The 25,010-nt window shown below is 42.9% G+C and overlaps 1 protein-coding gene across 1 annotated transcript in view; it reads left to right on the forward strand.

The window, feature by feature from the left end:
* The first annotated feature begins 286 nt into the window (after positions 1-286).
* Positions 287-25,010, forward strand: part of FNDC7 (fibronectin type III domain containing 7) — a 38,610-nt gene continuing 13,886 nt past the window's right edge. Inside the window, exons 1-8 of the mRNA XM_040408759.1 lie at positions 287-349; positions 9,662-9,680; positions 10,717-10,974; positions 11,060-11,314; positions 13,439-13,699; positions 13,946-14,212; positions 15,038-15,292; positions 23,690-23,947. Coding sequence (XP_040264693.1) covers positions 287-349; positions 9,662-9,680; positions 10,717-10,974; positions 11,060-11,314; positions 13,439-13,699; positions 13,946-14,212; positions 15,038-15,292; positions 23,690-23,947 — 1,636 coding nt within the window. The remainder of the gene's footprint in view (positions 350-9,661; positions 9,681-10,716; positions 10,975-11,059; positions 11,315-13,438; positions 13,700-13,945; positions 14,213-15,037; positions 15,293-23,689; positions 23,948-25,010) is intronic.

Consider the following 25,010-nt stretch of genomic DNA (forward strand, 5'->3'; position numbering starts at 1 on the left):
CTAGATTCATCTAGCTGTATCCTTATTCCGATGTTCTTACAGCGTACGACTTTCTAGGTGTATGATGGAGCGTGAATATTTCTCTTTTTCCTCACACAATAGCTTGGTTTTCTCTTCAGAAGAGGTTTGTTCCCCTTAGGATACAGTATCCCACAGTATATACCTTTGCAGCCTCCACCCACATTCTATCAACAACCTTAGAGCAGGAGCTGAGACGTGGAGAGCCTCCTTTATAGCAGCTGTGCGCAGTGTTTTATCAAGGAATAGATGACATTCAGGTCTGAAAATGGTAACTAGAACCTCAGCTTATCTCTCGCTCCTTCATCTTCTGCTTCATGGATCCATAGAGGTAAGTAATAACCCTTCTAGTTGTGCGCAGTGTGTTGTAAACAGTCACCATTCATAATAGAAAAATAATTAGTAGAACATTCCATTTACTACAACATTAAAAGTTTATAAAATTGTTAAAATGTAATAAGTGAAGAGTTAACTATTATTCTTTACCTGACTATACCGTACATGATGTGCAATACTCCATCAGTGGGTGAAGCTTATGCATTTTTATTTAGTTAAAACAGTGCATTTTAGGTGCAAGTAGAATAATTTGTAATCCACTGAAATGGAAAGCATGCACAGCCCCATTCTGTCTTTTTGTAGGTACTTTATATAGTGTTTTATTCTGCTTAAGAAGTTCTAACTCTAATGATGACAAGGACTTTGTGATATTAACTTTGGATTTCTCATGACAACTGTTCTTTGTTTCCTCTCATACTAATTGCTGGAGCTTGCGTCTTATAGTGAAGTTGCTATTATAGTGCCTACTGAATTTAATTACCTGAGAGTTTGTAAAATATCAACATGCTTTCTGAAAGATTTCAGGTCACACATAGGGGCGGTATCTCCAAATTGTATTATATCACACTGTCTAATCCAGGGAAAAACATTCCTTTCAGACTTTAATACAGAATCAGCATTTTGTATGAAACACCCAGACCCAGCTATCTCTGGTTAAAGGGAGGACATCAACTGCAATAGAATTTTTGGGTAAATTGTTCACCAGCCTACCTATACAGGTTCACACCCAGGCCATGTTCTAATACTTGGATAGTGCATCTCTAGAGGTCAAAACTTTAAAGAGTACCGGTAACGAAACTTTTCAACAACTTTTTATAAAATTGTTATTTCTAAATGCCCTATTGTAAATTTTTGTAATGTACTATGTATTTTCTTTTTACAGTTTTTTAGGGACCAAATAGGAACCCAAAGTTCTGGGTGTTTATAGCACTTTTGAATGCGTACACTGGAACACCGATAACATGTATGTGGTCTACAGGTGTACAGATTCCAGTGTACTGCAGGCACAAGGCCCTGAGTGAGCACTGTACAGACAGGAGCACACCTCGCTGCTCCCGCCTGTGCCTGCACCGCTCAGCTGCAGCCTGGCATGGCACATCGGTGCAGAGTGTCCTGCACAGATGTGCTATGCAGTGCATAGCTGGTAAAGGGAAGAGCTCTGCGTAGAACATCGTTGCTCCTGCTTGTGTCCGCTCCCCTCCGCTAAATGTTTTTAATAGCACATTGGTGCAGTAGCAAAAATGAGCATAGTAGGCACAGGCCAGAGCAGCGAGGTGTGCGCCTGTCTGTACAGCACTCACTGTGGGCCCTATGCCTGCATTACACTGGAATCCGTACGCCCATACCCCAAATATGTGAGTGTACGGATTCAACAGCATTGTAGACAGTAGACACCCAGGACTCCAGGTGCCTATTTGGTCCCTAAAACATAAAAAAAAAGTATGTTACAAAAAATGACAATAGGGAATTTAGAATAATTTAAAAAATAGTTGTAGAAAAGTTTTGTTACTCTTTAAACCCAAGATTAGTGTGCTTGCCATCTTAAAAGCGTTGTACAACTCATATTGTCGTGTTGTATTCTTGAGCTACATTCAAAAATACATGAGTGCCTGTGCTCCTCTACCATACCTTGAATATCGTGTTCATTGAAATATTGTATATTAATCTCTGTTGGAGTGCAATCACAGATAGGAATCCGCACTACTCACAAACGGTTAATTAAAGAGGAACTTTCACTTTTTTTTTTTTGTTAAACTAAGTACATTTACAAGCGGGGTATGCCCCTCAGAGGCTGCTATAACTTTTCTTTTTTTTCAAATGCCCCTCAGCTGCCCTGATGTGCCCCCTGTTCTGTTTTCGCTCCTTGTATGCTAATAGCATCAGTACCACTTCTCAGTGGCGTCTTCTTCTCCCTGGCTGTGGCGCGGTCGACTGGGATTGAGCCTCTCCACAGGGAGAAGGAGATGCCCACTGAGAAGTGCTGGTGTGTCCTCCTCCCTGTACCAATGCTATCTACTAGTGTACATGGTAAAAACGGGACAGGGGTACAGCGGGGCAGCCAAGGGGCGTTTGGGAAAAAAAAGAAAAGTTATAGCAGCATCAGTGGATCATACCCTGCTTGTAAAGGTACTTGGTTTCCCTGTCTCCCACTAAGGTAAAAACATGCGAGTAGTGAAGTACCACTTCTTTATACAGAGTTATTATACTCCCAGAATCAGATATAGAAAAGGCACATCAGTAAAGCATTACTCCATTCGGATCAGCCTGACCAAGTTTCACAGATTCTTCATCGGGGGGAACCATATGGTTCATTCACTTACTTGCACTTATATACACACTCCATTACTTCCTACACAGTGACCTGTGTGCAGTCCCGCAGATCTGAGGGTATCTGCACGGTTTGGTTTGTTATGTAATGTTTATACTGTACACCAGCATGTGAGGTATGGTTGGCATCAGGAATGGGGCTAACCACCCCACGCCTCCCTTCTTGGTAGGAGTGGGCTAGTCTTCCTGCCTGGAGAGGGTAGTGTTAGCTAGGATAGTAAGGAGTGAGGAAGAACATCTGATTGTTCCTGCTCCAAGTGCCTTAGGGACCAAAGAACTAGCTCATCTGTGAGGCCACTACTCTAAAGAAACTGAAGGATTCCAAAACTGCATATATCTGAAAAATTACAGTGTTTACAGTCAGCAGAGTGACCAGCAACCACAGCTATACAGACCCTGCTGCAGGTTAGGGACTACAGCTCAGACACCCATCACCTTAGAACACATCCAAGCCAGGCCAACTCACAAAAGCCTGCATTACACAGTGGACACCTACAGCCACAAGTACCTTCTTTCAACTGTTAGCCAGAAGTTCAGGAGAGAGACATCAGCAAGATAGCATACCAGAGTTACCATAATCTGTCAATAATCCACCGTACCTCATCAGCTTGGGAGAGCAATTTCACTGTGTACAACTACTGCTGGATGTACTAAAAAAGACTTTTCTTCTTTTACTTCTGGCCAGATTAATTAAGCCGCCATTTCACTGCATCGGTCCCTAGAGAGCAATGGCTGGAGGAAATACACCATGACACATCTCCTCAGGGCCACTACCACTCCCATCCTCTGCTCCAGCCCCTCAGGGGCACACTGCACATGTATATTAAATCAATAAAAAAAACAATACATTCCATCTCAAATACATACGTTATTAAAGCCACACATAAACTGCTTTAAGCATCATAAAAAGCTAAAACTATGGGGGTCATTTATGATCCAGAAATACGCCTACTATAGTAGACGTATTTCTGGCACAGATTGCGGTGCAACGGTTAATTGCGCTGCAATCTGCGACTTTTCCTTGCTCATGCCAGGTCTAAAAAAGTGGATGTGACATGGGCAGGGAAGGGGACAGGCTAGCAGGCCTGTCTCATTCATCATTTTCTACGCCTGTTTTAGGCATTGAAAATGGTCTAGATGTTAGCCACCTAGGAAGCTGGCTTACATTTAGACTGGCGCTGGACCAGTGCCTAAAATGCCAGTCTTAAATGACTGCCTATATATGTCAAATTTATAAGAACCTCTATTTCTCCTTATCACATGACCACATCCAGAGACGAGATTCCCTCCCCTAAATTAATGTCACTGAAGGGAAACTACTGCCAATCGGTGTGAGGTATCTCCTCTTTCAGAATCTGGAAAGTCACATGTCTTCACCACATCTCTCGGCCAGCTTCTATCACTCATACCCTTAAAGGGAACCTGTCACCAGATTTATGGTGTCCTAACTAAGGGCAACATAAATAAGTGACTGATTCTCTTAGCAAAATGCTGGGTCACTTTCTTTAATTGACCCAGTCAATCTGCCAACATCTTGTATTGAAAAGCTCCAGCTGATAATGATGAGTCATGAATATTTATGAGCTCCTGACTCTCCCCACCTACCTGCTGCTGATTGACAGTTATTTTCCATATGAATCAGCAGCAGGTGGGCAGGGGAGTGGCTATAGCTCTGAATTAAATATACGCTGGACTCAATGACATCACGCCGGACTCCAATCAGCTCATTAGCATACGGCATCTTTGTGTGTATATTATGAGGTAACCATCTGTCACACCAGTAAGTGAATACATCTAATGTACTTTTTAGTAGTTAATGATTGTATATAATTAGTTAGATTATAATCAAATATCCACATGACAGGTTCCCTTTAAGTTAGACAAGGTTTTAAATCCATATCAATGTTTAAGCTACAAGGGTGGATAGTGTCTGGATAGGAGTGGATTTGATGCTTTTTTTCCCTGTTTCCCACTAAGGAGAAACCGGGAGAGCATACTGAGGAGTGAAGTTGCCCTTAGCAATGGGTGAGCTGTGATTAAAAGGAGATACTACATGTGGAAGGCTGGACACTATTGAAGTAATGGAGAACAACTAAAATGGTCCATACTTAATTATCCATTTGTGAGCAGCGCAGATTTCTGTCTGTGATTGTCTATTTGAAGGTGACCTACTTCATCCTGCATCTCTCTCATTGTAGATACTTCTCAATGGTGAACGTTTGTTTCTTTTGAAGTGCAAATATAGCTTTTTGTTAATGTTATTACCTGTGTCATAAATGTTAGTTTTTCTGATCACAGAATGGATATTCTCCAACCATACAACCTTATGCTAGTACAAACATGAGGAAATTTGATAACATTAAAATTAATATTATTTATTTGAAAGCGCCATTAATTCCATGGACATCTAGGAGGGGGTATACATACATACATACATAAAACAACACAAGTACAATGTGCATGAACTTATGAACAGACTGGTAGAGAGGGGGGAATAGGATCCTGCCCACGAGAGCTTACAATCTAGAGTTACAAGAACTTCAAAGATGTGAAAATTGACCTACATAGTATCAATAGACCCTGTAGGGCTGTTTGTTCCTTATGCAGCCAGTGAGGTAAGTGACTCTAAGATACAACAACACAATTTCCGGGTACTTTCCTTACATGAATCAGACAGGTAAAGGGGACTTCCAGTGGTAGAACAGATCCTAAGGAAAAAGTAGTGGTGGGAAGTCTTAGACAGTGTTTTTCTGTAATCCACAAGTTTTTCTTAATAAATGATGGTACATTTATAGAAGTAAAATTAAAAGCTGGCCCAGTAGTATGGTATACATGTATGCCATGGACATTTTCAGTTACAATTGACAATTAAAATTCAAGAACATTTTAATTCATTTGTGTTGACTGGGATGCACTTCTGTATTGTCAGTTATTAAAAGTTTAGTTTTTTTGTAATATTTACACATGGTATGTTGCCAGAATATGCCATCGGGTGCTGATCCACTGGGACCACCTCTGATTACAGAAAGTGTTGTGGCGGTGGTTAATGCCCACTGCCACTCCTCTCCAGATGGCGGGCACAGCTGCTGCCTTGTTCACCCACTTTATAACTTCAGTGATCCGGCGGCCCGATCCCATGGCATCTCCTTCTCCCTGCCTAGTGGTCCCGGCTGCCAGGGTAGAAATTCTCTTTCCCCACAGTCTGCTTCCTGCAATGCCTCTCCCTGCCCTCTCCGGCTTTAAAGGGCCAGCGTGCAAGCCACCTGATTTTGCACAGCCAATAGCTGGTTACCCTGGGGCACTTCAGGCACATTCTACTTTCCTGCAGAGTGCCATTTGTTCTTTTGCCTGTTCCCTGTACCGATTTCTGCCTGACTTCTGGAACTGACCCTTCATTGCCTGACCTGACCCCTGCCTTTTCTCGTTTATGACCCTGAGCTGCCCGCCCTGACCTTGGACTGTTTATCATACTTCTCGTACTCTGCCTCCCCTGACCTTGGCCTGTCCTTGACTACAGTTTTGCCTGATCTCTCAGTGCTCTGCACCAGTGTCTCTTGACTCCTGTGGGTCAGCTATCACATTAACAGAGACTAATCCAGGAGGTAGCGGCCTGGTGGTTCAAGTGAGACTAATGGATCCACATCCACTCCGTTATAGTGCATATATAAATCAAAGGAACAGCATATATATAATCGTATCCATTCAAGCACCTTATTTGTTGGCAGTTAATTAATCATTAATGCCAAGTTTTCTGAATGTAAAGGGTGGAGAAAGATTTGCCAGAAATTTATCCTAAGTTAAAGATTATCTTTACTTCCCAAGATATGGAACAATGAAATAACTAGATTTGTAAAGGCCTCCAGCTTCCCTAATTCTAGCCAATGTAAAAGGCACTTGGGCGGGGAGAGGTACTAAATCCTACAGTATGTAATATCGTGACTGATCACTGCCATTAGTGAAGGTATTAGTAGATATCAAGGCTTCGTTTGTTAAAAATTACAGTAGGAAGGTGGAAAGGTCATTTCCTAATACTGAGCCAAATCTGTATTATCTAGTCTGTCACCAGATAGGAACTTTCTCATTTTCATGAATGAGCAGATTCAGAAAACAGCTATGCAGCTGAAATATTTATTCAGTACCTTGTCTACATCTTACCCAGGCAGCTGAGATTTATCATTCCTGTCGGTAGGACTGCTATTAATCTTTTGCAGGATTTCACAATGCAACACACACATAATGAAAAGCTGTACTAAAAACATGCATTATCAAAGCATGTTCAGTTTTGCAGATAGATAAAAATGTCTATATTGTATTAAATTGCAAACCAAAAATAATCATCTAACTGCATCTATTGTGACCCCAAAGTGCCAGTCAGGGTCAGGGATCCTGAACTGAATGAGCCTACTTCCCTCAACACCTTAGAATAGGCTCTGCTGAATGACTGAGCAGGTGCACAGAGGTGACGACATGCTAGTTCCCAACGCCTCTCAGCAGCCAATCATGAAGCTGTCTAGTACAACTGCCCCCTCTATTTATTAAAAAGTTCCCTTTAAGGTGATAAAGGCTGGTGTGGTAGTTGGGAATTTTTAAAATTTAAATTATTTTTCCTTTGTTATTGAGTTGTAGTATGGTTGTATGTTTAAAAATGCTAATAAAGTATAAATATGAGCATAGACAGTGTATAGAATCATATTTTATAGTAGCCTATGGAGACACATAAAAGGAACTCTAGGCTGAACTGAATGTGAGTGTGAGGGGGCGATGCTTGACACAAGCCTAGAGTGTTCCTTCAAAGAAGGCTCCTGCCTATACAAGTGCATTTCAATCAATTAGAATCTGTTGTTATCCCTGTTACTTTTTCTACCAAACTTTTTCCTTCCACAAAACTTTCCATTAATATGCTTGGATACGGCAATCTGTGAGCAGCCAGCTTCTTTAGCAATGCCCTTTTGTGCTTTGTGGAGGGTGTTAATGACTGTCTTCTGGACAACTGTTAAGTCAGAAATCTTCCCCATGATTGTGTAGCCTACTGAACCAGACTGAGGCACTATTTAAAAGCTTAGGAAACCTTTGCACATGTTTTGTGTTGATTAGCTGATTAGAATCTTGCATGGCAAGACCACTTACTGTTATCTCACATATATATTCTTATTATTATAGCCAAATTTACCACCCTAACTCTTCCCACAGTTTTGACACTACATAGACAGTAATATACCGAAACGTGCGGATTGTTCCCAATTGGTGTGCTATTACTATGTGGAACGTTTCGCAGAATGGTTCACAAAATATCAGCGTTTTTGTGGCGAAATTGGTCCCATAGGAATGAATGGCGGAATGTTCAAAACTAGAGTAGGAGCTGACAAAAGCTAGAGTGTGAGCTGAAAAATCAGGACATGATTTCTAGACTGCCACCACTTTCTCAGTTTCTTTTAAACTACAATAGTTTGAAGATGGCAACCGCCAGTGAAGTGAGCAAGTTGGAGCAGTTTGTTTTTAACCGCTCTTCTCTGCCCTTGCTGTAGAGTGACTTTTTATAGGAACCCAGGTGTGTGAGCAGCCAGCAGAGTGACAAAAGCTAGAGTGTGAGCTGAAAAATCAGGACATGATTTCTAAACTGCCAGTACTCCCTCACTTTCAAGCTCACCTACACAAATCGTCTGCTAATGTTTTTATAAATGTATGTTTTAATGTAACTTTGAAGAACTTTGGGCAACAACATTGCAATTAAATGTGCTATATAAATAAATAAAAGTTGAAATGCATTTCTCACTCTATCAAGCTTGCCATGTGCACTTTTTAAATTTGATCAATCAATTGGTTAGTGTAATGTTTACTATCTTTACTCACTCCAAACACTCCACACAGTTACTCTGCCCACTCCATAAAGTTACTCTGCCCAGTCCAACCTTTCCACAGTTACTCCAGCCACTCCAACCACACAACAGTTACTCAAGCCACTCCACCCAGTTACTCCACCCACTCCAGTTGTAGACTACTGGTGGAGGCAAGAACACTTCACACAATTTCCCCAGAAATTGTAGCTTTTCTAGTTATATTCTAATTTATTGAGATGCAACTATATACATATGTACTATATTCTGTATATGCCTTGTGTGCAACAGAAGCAATATTTAGGCCTCTTTCACACTTGCGTTGTCCGGATCCGGCGTGTACTCCACTTGCCGGAATTACACTCCGGATCCGGAAAAACGCAAGTGTACTGAAAGCATTTGAAGACGGAACCGTCTTCCAAATGCTTTCAGTGTTACTATGGCACCCAGGACGCTATTAAAGTCCTGGTTGCCATAGTAGGAGCGGGGAGCGGGGGAGCGGTATACTTACAGTCCGTGCGGCTCCCCGGGCGCTCCAGAATGACGTCAGAGCGCCCCATGCGCATGGATGACGTGATCCATGCGATCACGTGATCCATGCGCTTGGGGCGCCCTGACGTCACTCTGGAGCGCCCGGGGAGCCGCACGGACGGTAAGTACACTGCTCCCCCGCTCCCCGCTACACTTACCATGGCTGTCAGGACTTTAGCGTCCCGGCAGCCATGGTAACCACTCTGAAAAAGCTAAATGTCGGCTCCGGCAATGCGCCGAAACGACGTTTAGCTTAAGGCCGGATCCGGATCAATGCCTTCCAATGGGCATTAATTCCGGATCCGGCCTTGCGGCAAGTGTTCCGGATTTTTGGCCGGAGCAAAAAGCGCAGCATGCTGCGGTATTTTCTCCGGCCAACAAACGTTCCGTACCGGAACTGAAGACATCCTGATGCATCCTGAACGGATTACTCTCCATTCAGAATGCATTAGGATAATCCTGATCAGGATTCTTCCGGCATAGAGCCCCGACGACGGAACTCTATGCCGGAAGACAATAACGCAGGTGTGAAAGAGCCCTTACTGGTAATAAATGACTGATGAGGCAATCTCTAATGAGGATCTATTGAATATTTTATTTTCTATTTTTTTTAGGTGGCTTCTTATGACACAGGTAAATCAAACTTTCTGTCTGTCTATCTCTGTCTATCTGTTCAGCTTCATTATTTGCCTAGTATTTAGCACTATATACTTTATATAGGATTATATTATTTTAGTTCTATACATGTTGTACATTCCATACCATCTTTTTTCTTGAGTGCAAAAAAAATTTCCCACTCCATTCGTAGGCATTGCATGTAGTTACAGTAAAAGTCAAAAGTTTGGATGCACTTTTTTATTTCATGGTTTTTCTTCTGTTTTAATTCTATTTTCTACATTGTAGATGCATACATAAAAACGATGAAGGAACATGTATGGAATTAAGTATTGGAAGGGTTGTGCAGTGGTGTAATATTGATGACCTATCCTCGTCAATATCAGATTGGTTGAGGTCCGACTTCCAGCTCCCCCGCCAATCAGCTGTTTGAATAAGTTCCGGTGTTCTTGCGAGTGCTGCGTCCTCCTTAAAGGGAACCTGTCACCTCCAAAAACCATCCCAAGCCCCCAACAGTACCTGACAGTAGCCAGTAGCGTGTTTCCGACGATAATTTTCTTCCTGAAGGCCGATGCGGCTTAGCTCAGAAAACTTTATTTTATCCCCTGCCGGCGCGCTTCTCTAGTCATGCTTGAAGTCAAGGGGGCAGTGGCCTCCTTTCTTCAAGTCAAGATAACCACGCCCCCTACCCTGCCCCTTCTCTGTGACTGACAGCCGGCAGTTCGGCTAGCTTTGCCAAACTCTTTGCATAAGCGCTGTCAGTCACAGCGAAGGGGGCATGGTTATTACTCCTCCGCTGATCTGAGATTGACGCACTGCATCCTTCCAATCATCTACATTATTTGGCTTTAGAAAATCAGTCAAGTAGAAAGTCACATCTTGATGGGTATGAGGGTTTGTGGAGAATTTTGGCACCAAATATTTTATCATCTTGCAGTATCTTCCTCTTCTTCACTTATTCCTGTTTATTTTTTATGGATAAGCAATAGACTACCTCAAACTAAGAACATGACATAGTCGATGTTTACAATAAGACATCTATGTTCTTTTTCAGATTTCTCAATCTCCACATATGATGTTACATCACGAAGTATATATGTTAAATGGACAAAAATTGCTGGTGCCACATCCTATGGAATTACTGCATCCCCTTTCATGTCAGCAGCACAGTCTTCATTTGCTGTATTTAATCCAGCCACAATTATAGGAACTTTAAACACTTTGCTTCCTAACACCAATTATACAGTAACTGTAGAAGCCAAGGACAAGGATGGCAATACTCTTGCTCAGGCTCAAACTCTGCAGCTTACAGGTTAGTTTTGTTTTTTACCCGTTTTTCCCCTATCAAGCATTTATTTGTTGATTTCAAAACTGTTCCTGGTTCCCATTTCTTGCAGCTCCAGAAGTTCCCATTATTGAACAGGCATATTCCAAGCTGAGCAATAGTATCACAGTGGAATGGGCTGAGGTGTCAGGAGCTACAGGTTACCAGGTAATCGCTCAGTCTGGACAGTTGTTCTTTGAGTCTTTTGTCACTAGTTCCCCAGGAACAGTCACTGGTTTGCAAGCCGCTACGTCCTACAAAATCACTGTGAGATCCATCAACTTAGCTGGAAAGAGCCAACCTTCTCCTCCTATGTGGGCAGCAACAGGTAATTCATGATTGTAAAACAAATTAATAGCAGAACTGTTGCAAAAATGAAATTGTGCCCTAATCATAAACCAATATAACAATAAAACAATGTAAATGTGTATCAATTGCAGTTTAAATTTTTGAAGACAGGAGATTCACTGTTAAACCAGGCATAACACCGTGTAGGGTTAGCTCAGCTGAATTAAATAATGCATTTCACTTAGCATCTACTTAGTAATCCATATGCAAAAATCCCCTGTGCTGGCACTGGTTCTTCCAAAGTTATGTAGAGGTGCAGGCTTCCCTGCTGGCGTAGATTTAGAAAATTTTCTACGCCTTTTTTAGGCGTAGAAAATGATAAATGAGAAGGGCCTGCTGACCCGTCCCCTTCCCTGTCCATACCACACACCCATTTTTAGATCTGGCATGAACGGGGTAAAGTCGCAGATTGCGGAGCAAACAGTCTGCAACAGATATACGACAGAAAACTGGTTCTTACCGTAAAAAAGGAAGTCCATACAATATGAAGTATGGTAAGGCTTTACTGCACTGCACTCTCCTGCATGATAGTGGTAGGAGAATTCTGCCGATGGTAGTAAACTCACCCAATTATCTTGGCAAGATGACACAAAATTTCTTAGGTCGTTTTTTGAAAACTTGTTCAGTTTGGCCACTAGACTGCAAATCATAAGCCAAGGAGAATCTACATATAAACTGACTGCCAGCAGTCTCCAATACAGTATTCTTCTCTACTGGTAAAAATGCTTGAGAGGATAAAGTGCAGGTAAAGGTTTTCCCCCTACTCCCCCATTGTGACACAACTGCTCTAACACATACAGAAGAAGCTCCATCCTTCAAGATAAAGGGCTTAGTGGTGTCAGAAAGATGAAGAAACGTGGCAGAGAATAAGGCTTTTCTAACTCTAATACGGCTGCTTAAGCTTGAGGAGTCCATACCTTTCTTGGTTTGAGCAGTAATAGCTGTGACCAGAGAAGAGGGAAATAATCTGCCGATAATAATTGGATCATTTGTAGACCCTGAGGAAGAGGCCATTTGAGCACATCAGATAGTTTCTAGGAGATCACATATCCTAAAAAAGGCAGTTTAGTATTCTTCAAAATGATTAGTGGTAACATAGTAGAGTCAGTAAGGGCAGATAGCAGTGCTGAATTTGATGTGTGGCATGCTGTCAGTGGTGATGAATATGGTGGGCAGAGGGCACGACACAGAAAATCTATTTGTTACTTTATTTAACTCCAGTACTTCACTATTCCTGTGTCATAATGTACGGTTACAGGACGGAAACATCTGAACTAATTTCCAAGAGGGGAATTATTGATGTACTTATCTGGCCATTATTTCCATGGCCAATACAATAGAAGCTCTATTGGTACAGGAATAGGTATAGGAATAGGCAATGTAGCTCCCCAATTTATGAACCCCACCAAAAAACTCTCTAGTTCTCGGCTTCCCGGACTCTTGTGAGAGTAACTTAAAGGGGTTCTCAAGGAATTAAGAAAAGGAAAATACTTACATATTACTTTATTATAAATATATTCCCAAATACTTTTCAATAGTTTTAATGGCTCATTTTGTCTGGGGAGCAATCATCAGGAGAAATAAAATGTCCGACGTCCTATTAGTACACACAAAACCTGACAAGTAGGAAAGGAGGATGAGGCACTGGGCAGCTCTTTGGCTTAGTGTTGTGAAGTAACTTATTCTCCTGTGTGATGAGGACAGGTTATGTGTGTACTAATAGAACAGCGGCCAATTTGTTTCTCCTGAGACAAAACGAGCCATTATAACTAATGAAAGTTAATTGGTAATATATTTAAAGTAAGGTAAAGTAATATTTAAGTATTTTAATCTTCCTAATTCCCAGAGATCTCTGCAATTATACATGATTTATTATATATTGCACAAGCCTCCATGTTCAATATATAAAAGCTGTACATATACCTGCAGTTCCAATAAATATGCAAACATATTATTGGAAATAGTACTGTATCGTTGTACTGTCTCAAAACTCAGGCCAGACCTTTGCTATACTTAGGAGACTACATCTGTAATACTGTACAATCTGCACAGTAGATGTATCTATGTGTTTTTCACTCAAATGTTTTTCCCCCTAATAACTTAGTGCTAGCAGCTCCATCTGTTACGGTGGAATCTTTAAGCAGTGACTCTATCGGTGTTAGCTGGCATCCAGTGCCATCAGCGGTTTTGTACTCGGTTTCTGTGATGAGATCAGATGGATCTGGCAGCAGATGGAACCAAAACACCACCGCCCTGTCCCTTGAGTTCACATTATTGGATCCAGGCACTGTATATACTGTTAAAGTTCATGCATGGGATGCCAAAGGGACTCCAGGAGATGATATCACCTACAACCAGATAACGCGTAAGTCATTTGTGTCAGATATTTTATTTTATTTTACCTATACAGTACATGTACATTTAGCCATTTTAAAATAACTGTATTTGCCATATGTCCAACTTGCATTTAGATAATAGGTTTATTTTCTTAAAATGTATATTGTTCTTTAGTAGCTAGGGGGCTGGCCCAATGGCATATGAGTAATCCTTCAATCTACACCTTAGCTAATAAAGTATTTTGTCTGAGTGTTTTATGTGGTATTTCTTGTAGGCCCGCTTGCTCCCTCTGATGTTCAGATAACTTTCAACAGTGGAGCTTTGGAAGCCACATTCTCAGTACCTGGAACTGAAGCCCTGACCAACATCACAGTACTTCTTTATAGTGGGGCAACTACAGAGGCCAATGCTAACTGCACAATGTCAGGGTCTCCCTGTACAATTTCCACATTGCATTGTGGGATAGAATATACTGTGTCTTTGTTAGCAACCAATAAAGCCGGATCTACTCCATCTGCAAAGACCTGGAGTCTTATGTCAGGTATGTTTTTGTTTCCAGAATATAGGCCGTGCATCTTGTAACCAGATGGATGCTTGGATCAGAAAACAAGACTTCTCCCCAGCACAGCCTCTCAAGGATAGACTGAAGTTCTAATTTTTACTGAATTAAAGTTTTATTTGCAGTGTTTTCAAATAATTGTTATCTGGTTAGGACCGAACGCAAGATCAAGTAACAAACACTGATGTAGAGCTCAGTCCGAGCCTGAAACTTGGTACATGTAAACACTGCAAATACAATCCAAATTGACTAAAAAGTGGAACTCCAGTCGGTTCATGAGAAAGGGATGGAAAGAGGTCCTGTCTTCTGATCCCCTTATCCATTGCCTAACTCTATACCCAAGTGGCAACACCAAAGAGGATCAGTGAATCGGACACTTGCGGAGAAGATAATAAAAGCCCAGTTACTCTACTAGATTTAGCAGACAATTTAGCAGAGAGTGTTTTGACAGCACAATCTGCTGCTAGCAAGTGATGGTTTACGTAGGTGTCTGCAAAAATAATCTTATTACCCGATAAACGAGCACTTCACTTATTCATCGGGTAATCAACTGCACCTTTACCCCAGGAGTTAACTAGCGTTCCTACTAACGCTTGTTAGCGATTATCTGGCTGATGCTCGGCTAGTGTAAAGGTTCTTTAAGAGTTCTGCCTAATCGCACAACGACCCAACCTCCAAATATGGTCCCAATCATTCTTGGCTGGGCCATCTAAGCACCAAAACCATTTTGTACATAAACAACTTGACCATAATTTTCTTGGGTTTTGTTGTAAATACCTGAGTATAGCAACTCCTCTCTATGCTTAGTTCCATGTGCACCAAGTGGAATCTCTGTTGTGGAAGAAAATCCTGGCAACCTCACAGTGTCATGGTTTAATGGAAATCTCTCTGAGTATTACGTTGTGTTTGTGAAGAGTGATGACGGCTTTGAAGTTCACTGCAATACAACCCAGTCACCATGCTACTTTCCAGCTGAGTGTGGATTCATCTACTTTATGAGTGTCTTTGCCTATAATAAGGCAGGACAAAGCCCTTTGGGTGAGATTTTTAACTACACCACAGGTGAGTAATTGTAACCAATATATACATCTAGTCTGATGATTTCTAGTTTGAAAGCAAAATATAAATAAATCCCATCACATGCATGGAAAAAGGCCCATTATAATAATTTACTGGGCATACTCACTTATGTAGAATCATATATTTTATTCAAGGACATGTAAGGTAAAGTAAAATCAATTATTTTAAAAAGCACATATAAAATACAGTCAAGCAATATAAGAACACATGGATACAATAAAATATATAGATATAGAATAAATAATAGGACCAGTGGTGGATAGGCTGGGGATGGTAAAAAATCAGTCCATACGAAAGTCAGAACAAATAGAAGTATAGCCCAGCTGGTGGTTTGAGCTAATATAGTGGCTAGCTTCACAAAGTACTATAAGGTTCACAGTCCTGATTCACTGCAAGAGAATAATGTAACTGTGGTACAACAGAATTCACTTAAGTGAGTATACTTGCGGCGTCCCGCTAATACTCACTGTGCAGTGCGGTTCCTTATGCAGGTAAACTTGGAAACAATTGTCGTTATCAGCTGCTGCTGTAGCAACTGAAGGATACTGTGTCTTTTCTCTGTGCCCTTGCGATCCTCTGGCTGCCGCTCCGTAGTAGCAGGAAGCCGGTCAGCGCTGGGACTCAAGATGCTTTTCCCCTCGTCGGTATGTTATGCGACACACTCCTCGTGTGTTTGCGCTTGTAGGTCCCGGCGTATCAGGGGTTTAGTAGGGCACGGAGTTCTCAAAGACTTTGAATTGCCGCACGGCTCTGGATAGTTCAAGCACGTACTCCTTGGGGTTGTTCCGGGGGGCTCCTCACCAAACGCGTTTCGGGGTACTTGCCCCTTCTTCAGTGGTACACCCGGAACAACCCCAAGGAGTACGTGCTTGAACTATCCAGAGCCGTGCGGCAATTCAAAGTCTTTGAGAACTCCGTGCCCTACTAAACCCCTGATACGCCGGGACCTACAAGCGCAAACACACGAGGAGTGTGTCGCATAACATACCGACGAGGGGAAAAGCATCTTGAGTCCCAGCGCTGACCGGCTTCCTGCTACTACGGAGCGGCAGCCAGAGGATCGCAAGGGCACAGAGAAAAGACACAGTATCCTTCAGTTGCTACAGCAGCAGCTGATAACGACAATTGTTTCCAAGTTTACCTGCATAAGGAACCGCACTGCACAGTGAGTATTAGCGGGACGCCGCAAGTATACTCACTTAAGTGAATTCTGTTGTACCACAGTTACATTATCCTCTTGCAGTGAATCAGGACTGTGAACCTTATAGTACTTTGTGAAGCTAGCCACTATATTAGCTCAAACCACCAGCTGGGCTATACTTCTATTTGTTCTGACTTTCGTATGGACTGATTTTTTACCATCCCCAGCCTATCCACCACTGGTCCTATTATTTATTCTATATCTATATATTTTATTGTATCCATGTGTTCTTATATTGCTTGACTGTATTTTATATGTGCTTTTTAAAATAATTGATTTTACTTTACCTTACATGTCCTTGAATAAAATATATGATTCTACATAAGTGAGTGTGCCCAGTATATTTTTATCATTATTTATTCACTTTAGAGGAAGGGCGGATCCTCTTTTACTGGTAGCACCTCGTCCTAATTTTTCCTCAGTCCTGTGCGTCTCATTAAACCTGTGTTCCATTATAATAATTATTGTAGACCACAGTCTGTCACGGATGGTGTACAGGAAACAAGACAATACCATATAAACAATGTCTCTCTGGATCCACAACTAAGGAACAAAGGGAGACCCCTGCAATAGAGCAGCCGCTCTCCCTCACTGCTCAGCCTATGCGAACACCCCAAAGGTGGATGGCCGCATATCCACGTTCCTCGGCTATCTATTACCTGAAGACCCTACAATAGTGAAGGGACACGACCACCGGCTCCCTACACTGACACGGAGGGAGTCAGGGTCACCTGGATCCAGAAAAGACAAAAACATAAATACATAAACAGCACTTATCTGCAGACGATTGACGACTGAGGACTGGGAACTGGGAACTGCATGCACACACACTCCAGGAAGTTGTATCAGCCGCACACTACTGCATTATGGGGAGGAACTTAAAGGGTAGCGATCAGTCTGACTGCATGACAGCTGAGATAGACTAACAAGATGAGAAACTAAACCAAAACAAAGAAATTCAAGGAGGAGGATCTGAGAAGCTCCTGTGAGCGCTTCTCAGCTGTCTGGCTGTGACAGTACCCCTCCCTCTAGGAGTGGACTCCGGACACTCAGGGCCCACCTTCTCAGGATGGGACCTATGGAAAGCCCTGATGAGACGAGAGGCCTTAATGTCCGTCACTGGGACCCACATCCTCTCCTCAGGACCATAACCCTCCCAATGAACGAGGTACTGGAGGGAACCGCGGACAAGACGAGAATCCACAATCCTAGAGACCTGAAATTCAAGATTTCCATCAACCATAATGGGAGGAGGAGGCAAAGGCGAGGGTACAATAGGTTGAACATAAGGTTTCAATAAGGACTTATGAAAAACATTATGGATCTTCCAAGTCTGAGGAAGATCAAGACGGTAGGCAACAGGATTGATGACAGACAGGATCTTGTAAGGCCCAATAAACCTAGGACCCAACTTCCAGGAGGGAACCTTCAATTTGATATTCTTGGTAGACAACCACACCAGATCACCAACATTCAGGTCCGGACCAGGCACACGTCTCTTATCCGCCACACGCTTATATCTCTCACTCATGCTCTTTAGATTATCCTGAATCTTTTGCCAAATAGATGACAAAGACGAGGAGAATCTGTCCTCATCAGGCAAACCAGAAGAGCCCTCTCCCGAGAAAGTCCCAAACTGCGGATGGAACCCATATGCACCAAAAAATGGTGACTTATCAGAGGACTCCTGACGACGGTTATTTAAAGCAAACTCAGCAAGGGACAAAAAAGAACACCAATCCTCCTGATTCTCCGCCACAAAACAGCGCAGATATGTCTCCAGATTCTGATTGACGCGCTCTGTCTGGCCATTCGACTGCGGATGGAAAGCAGAAGAGAATGACAACCGAACCCCCAAGCGAGAACAGAAAGCCTTCCAGAATCTGGAAACAAACTGCGTGCCCCTATCAGAGACTATGTCTGAAGGAATCCCATGCAATTTGACAATGTGGTCAATAAATGCCTGCGCCAGCGTCTTAGCATTGGGCAAACCAGGGAAAGGGATAAAATGCACCATTTTGCTAAAACGGTCCACCACCACCAGAATCACAGACTTCCCCGAGGAACGAGGCAAGTCCATTATGAAGTCCATGGACAGATGTGTCCAAGGACGGGAAGGAATGGGCAAAGGAAGGAGAGGACCTGATGGCCGTGAATGAGGGACCTTGGCACGAGCGCAAGTCTCGCAAGCTGCCACAAAACCCTCAACCGACTTACGAAGCGCAGGCCACCAGAATCTCCGAGCGATGAGATCCAGTGTGGCTCTTGCCCCCGGGTGCCCAGCAAGGACCGTGTCGTGGTGTTCTTTAAAAATCTTGTGTCTCAAAGCGAGAGGCACAAACAACCTCCCAGGAGGACAAAGATCAGGAGCTTCTGACTGGGCTGCCTGCACCTCTGCCTCCAATTCAGGAAAAAGAGCAGAGACCACCACACCTTAAGCCAAAATGGGACCCGGGTCTTCAAAATTCCCACCTCCTGGAAAACAACGTGACAGGGCATCTGCCTTCACATTCTTAACCCCAGGGCGGAACGTAACAACAAAATTAAACCTTGAAAAGAACAAAGACCATCTGGCCTGTCTCGGGTTCAGACGCTTGGCTGACTCCAAATAGGCCAGATTTTTATGGTCAGTAAACACGGTAATAGGGTGTCTGGCTCCCTCTAGCCAATGGCGCCATTCCTCAAAAGCCAAATTGATGGCCAACAATTCCCTATCTCCCACATCATAATTTCTCTCTGCGGAGGAGAGTTTCTTTGAGAAAAAGGCACACAGTTGCCATTTGTCAGGAGAGGAACCCTGAGACAAGACCGCACCCACCCCTACCTCAGAAGCATCAACCTCAACTATGAAGGGTAACGAAATATCAGGTTGTACTGGGATGGGAGCGGAAGCAAAACTCTCCTTGATATTAGAAAAGGCCTTACGCGCCTCTACCGACCAGGAAGAAAAATCTACCCCCTTTCTGGTCATATCAGTGAGTGGTTTAACAACAGAGGAATAATTCAAAATAAATTTCCTGTAATAATTGGCAAAGCCCAAAAAACGCATCAGCGCCTTCTGGTTCTCAGGAAGCTCCCACTCAAGCACAGCGCGGACCTTCTCGGGGTCCATGCGAAAACCAGAAGCGGAGACAAGAAACCCCAGAAATTGGATTTCTGGAACCGCAAACACACATTTTTCCAGTTTCGCATATAATTTATTCTCCCGCAGAATGAGCAAGACCTGACGTAAGTGTTCCTTATGAGTCTTGAAATCAGGAGAAAAAATCAAAATGTCATCCAAATACACTAATACAAATTTTCCCATTAAATGATAAAAAATGCTGTTGACGAAATGCTGAAAAATGGCTGGGGCATTCATCAAACCAAAAGGCATAACCAAATTCTCAAAATGGCCCACAGGGGTATTGAAAGCCGTCTTCCATTCGTCTCCTTCTCTGACCCTAACCAGGTTGTATGCCCCTCTTAGGTCTAATTTGGAAAAGACTTTAGCCCCAACAGCCTAGTTAAACAGATCCGGGATCAGAGGAAGCGAATAAGGATCACGAATAGTGATACTGTTCAGCTCCCTGAAATCCAGACAAGGTCTTAAAGAACCATCTTTTTTCTTAACAAAGAAAAAACCAGCGGCAACAGGTGACTTCGAGGGTGTCCTTTTCTCAAACTCTCAGAGATATAAGCCCGCATAGCGACCCTAGGTTGGGAGAGATTGTATAAACGAGATTTAGGCAGCTTGGCGCCTGGGATGAGATTAATAGGGCAATCATACTCCCTGTGCGGAGGCAAACCCTGAACTCCACTCTCAGAGAAGACATCCAAAAATTCAGAGAGGAAAGGTGGTACAGTCTTAGTAGAAACCTCAGAAACAGATGTTATGAGGCAATTCTCTCTGCAAAAGTCACTCCAACCATTTATTTGCCTCGCTTGCCAATCAATGGTGGGGTTATGTTTAGTGAGCCAGGGTAGCCCCAACACTAGAGGAGTAGGCAAACCGCTAAGGACGAAACATGACACATCCTCAACATGAGCATCACTCACAATTAAACGGATATTGTGAACTATGCCCTTTAATGATTTCTGAGAAAGTGGAGCTGAATCAATAGCAAAAACAGGAATATCCCTTCCCAAAGTGCATACCTGGAAACCTTGAGTTATTGCAAATTGATTATCAATGAGGTTGACAGCTGCTCCACTATCCACAAAAATCTCACAAAAAATGCTCTTGCTCTCTAGCGCCACCCTAGCAGGCAGGACAAAACGGGAACTACAAGCAAACGGAAAACCTTCAATTTCCGCCTCAACCCTGCCAATAGTAACAGACGGAACATTTTTAAAAGATTTTTTCCTTTTTGTCTCTTTATTACTCCCAGAAAACTGCCTGAATCTCCTTGAGGGACAAACATTTGCCAAATGATTTATACCTCCACAACAAAAACAAACCCTCCCATGCGGGCTGAATCTTCTATTGTCAGAGGCAATCAACCCCAGCTGCATGAGCTCCTGCTCAGAAGGGGCTGACAGCGACTGAGACTCCTGCGCACAGAATGAGACCGCTGCACTGTTCCGAGACTGAGTAGGACAGGAAGGAGAGATCTCTCGTCTCTCTCTAAGACGCCTGTCAATACGAACGGCCTGAGACATAGCAGAGTCCAAGGAGATAGGCCTCTCATGAAAGGAAAATGCATCTTTCAATCTCTCTGAAAGACCATGGCAAAATTGACTTCGGAGTGCATCATCATTCCAACCAGTATCAGCTGCCCATCTCCGAAATTCGGAGCAGTATATCTCTGCGGATTGTTTACCCTGGCATAACAGACGTAGTCTAGACTCAGCCAGAGCAATACGATCCGGATCATCATATATCTGACCCAGGGCTAAAAAGAATTCATCCACTGAGCGGAGGGGCCGTGCCCCCTCCGGTAGCGAAAAGGCCCAAGACTGAGCGTTACCCCTGAGCAGCGATACAATGATCCCCACCCTCTGTTCTTCATCACCAGAAGAATGGGGAAGAAGGCGAAAATGGAGTTTGCAAGCCTCTTTAAAATGCACAAAATTCTCACTACCCCCAGAGAACGTATCCGGGAGCGAGACCTTGGGCTCAGCACAAACTCCATGAACGCAAGCTGAACCGGTCACTTGAAACTGAGAAAAAATCCTACGGAGATCAGCTACCTCCAATGAAAGACCCTGGAGGCGTTCAGCCAAAAGTGAAACCGGATCCATGCTTGAGACGGTTTTGGCGGCTGATAATGTCACGGATGGTGTACAGGAAACAAGACAATACCATATAAACAATGTCTCTCTGGATCCACAACTAAGGAACAAAGGGAAACCCCTGCAATAGAGCAGCCGCTCTCCCTCACTGCTCAGCCTATGCGAACACCCCAAAGGTGGATGGCCGCATATCCACGTTCCTCGGCTATCTATTACCTGAAGACCCTACAATAGTGAAGGGACACGACCACCGGCTCCCTACACTGACACGGAGGGAGTCAGGGTCACCTGGACCCAGAAAAGACAAAAACATAAATACATAAACAGCACTTATCTGCAGACGACTGACGACTGAGGACTGGGAACTGGGAACAGCATGCACACACACTCCAGGAAGTTGTATCAGCCGCACACTACTGCATTATGGGGAGGAACTTAAAGGGTAGCGATCAGTCTGACTGCATGACAGCTGAGATAGACTAACGAGATGAGAAACTAAACCAAAACAAAGAAATTCAAGGAGGAGGATCTGAGAAGCTCCTGTGAGCGCTTCTCAGCTGTCTGGCTGTGACACAGTCACTTTGAAATATATTGCCATTAGAACAACACTTTTAACTTTTGATGAAGCAAAAAAAAGGGGTTCTTCTTACTGGCCTCACCGAGTTTTCCACTTTAAAAGCCAACTACCGAAGTTATTCAACAAAGTCACGTGGACTTCGGGAATAACTTACTTCGGCTCATCGGACCCCATACATTCTAATACTGTACAGAGACAGATCTCCATACAGTATTATTCCAGAGTTTTGAACGAAGCGACTTCAGATAAAGCATCCGAAGCTCGCTTCGCTCAACAGTAGTCCCAACCACTGGGACCTATATGCAGGAGGCTATTTGGAGACCACTGCTAATTAAAGGCACTCTCTAGGTATAATGTTGTACCCTGTGCTTGGCTTTAAAGCAGTATTCTAGGAATTTGTTATTGATTGCCTATATTCAGGTTAGGCCATCATAGTAACATAATTTATAAGGCCGAAAAAAGACATCTGTCCATCCAGTTCAGCCTGTTATCCTGCAAGGGGAAAAAAATTCCTTCCCGAGGTTCCATAGTCTCACTGCTCTTACCGTAAAGAATCCTCTTCTATGTTTGTGTAGAAACCTTCTTTCCTCCAGACGCAGAGGATGTCCCCTCGTCACAGTCACAGTCCTGGGGATAAATAGATGATGGGATAGATCTCTGTACTGACCCCTGATATATTTATACATAGCAATTAGATCCCTAATTTTGATAATCTTTCTGGTTACTGTAGTCCCCCCATTCCAGTTATTACTTTAGTTGCCCTTCTCTGAACCCTCTCCAGCTCTGCTATGTCTGCCTTATTCACAGGAGCCCAGAACTGGACACAGTACTCCATGTGTGGTCTGACTAGTGATTTGTAAATATATTATATTAATATCAATCATTGAGGGTCCGACACCCTGCCCATCAGCTGTTTCAGATTAGCTCTGGCACTGGAAGTCGGTGCTGGAACTACTAAGCTCCATCCACTGTCTAGTCAATGGAAGCAGTGCTGCAGTAGCCAGCTACCACTGCACAATAGACAGAGCTCTAGAGCTCAGAGTTCTAGTGCAAGAGGCTACTAACAGTTGATCGGCTGCAGGGTGTCAGATACTGATGTCCTATCCTGAGGATAGGTCATTAGTAACAAAATCCTGGATACCCCTAGAATAGTTGTGGTGGCTCATGAACATGGGGCTCAATGGACATCCAGTAGAGAATCTTTGTGTACATGCCCTCAGCTCTTGCGGTTTTGCTCATAGTGTTCCTTTAAATGAAGTAGGGCACTGAACAAATATACAATACATGAACTAAACGATGATGACATGTTCTGATCTTCATACAGTTGTATTCTTCTCAGCAATATATTGAACTAAGCATTTCTGAATGTTCATGGTTTTATCTACAGCACCCTGCTGTCCAAGTGATTTCAGCACAGCTTATGTGTCGAGTGACACGCTAGAGATTGTCTGGTCTGCTGTGCGAGGTGCAGAAATGTACGAGACCAAGGCTGATGACGGGACCAACGTCATCCTGTGTAATGACACAGCTACAATGTGTGCACTGTCTGGTCTGCAGTGTAACACCCAGTACAATGTCACTGTGTATTCATACAGTGAAAACAGGGGCAGCAACACCTCCTGTTCCTCAAAGTACATGAAAACAGGTATGTAGATGTGATATGATATCGATGATATACTCGTTGTTAGTGGCTCTGCTCTGGCTAATAGAGAAGAATGGAAGACCATGATGTCCATTAGCCACAGTAGAACATTTGGAAAGTGAATGTATTTATGAGACAACACCTTAAAAGACGTTCTTTGGTTTAAAAACCTTCTACTATGTCCTTCTACTATGAACTTTTAAAATAACCATTCTGAAGGGGCTGTTCTTGGCGTTCCGGGCTGTGGTCACATGTCCATGTCCATGCAGCTCTTTCGTATTTCCTGTGATATTATGTCCTTGTACATGTCATAGCAGCAACAGGGGACAACTGTACATTATCGCATGCTATGCCTTAAAATATAAATGGATGTAATGTGACACAAAGTGTTCAAATAAGAATAAATAAAACAACACTGTAATAACAGTCAACTTGGTGTGCCATAGAACACAGAAAGCAGCAACAGGGGCAGTGATAGGGGAGCTTCTGTGTAACTGGCTGGGTGGGAGGAGCTATAAACTAGTTGGGTGGGAGGAGCTACATACAGGATGGAAACTAGAGTCATTTGTTATATAGTAGAAATGGGTCAGGAGAGTCCAAATTGAAAAAAGCATGGGGAAGATGTATGTAAGGTAAGCAACTACACAAGCATATCTGTTAAAATCCATGGAAAATTTGAAAAAACCCTTAAAAGCTATGCACCCCTTTGGGGGCAATTTTCTTTTATTACTGCATTGTACTAATTTTGAGCTAAAAATTATTTTTTAAACTGACCTTTATTAAGAATATGGCGTCCATTTTTCTGTACAGAGCTGACATGCGCTAGTAGCACCCTGTGGATTTTCTGTCTTTTCTGTCATCTGGGGAGCAGATGGACTCCTTATCTCTGCTCTCTGACCTTATAAACACTCATTATGGCTAAGTTCTTATCTTACTGATAAGCATGTGGCTTAAATAAGTGTTTATGACCCCTCAGTAGTTTAGAGATAAGGTTTATTAGATCACCGCCACAAAGTGAAAGTGTCAGTAACACAGCTAGAAAAATAGTTTAAATAAGCTCAATATT

Source organism: Bufo bufo, chromosome 9 (assembly GCF_905171765.1).
Source record: "Bufo bufo chromosome 9, aBufBuf1.1, whole genome shotgun sequence".
Taxonomy (NCBI): Eukaryota; Metazoa; Chordata; class Amphibia; order Anura; family Bufonidae; genus Bufo; species Bufo bufo.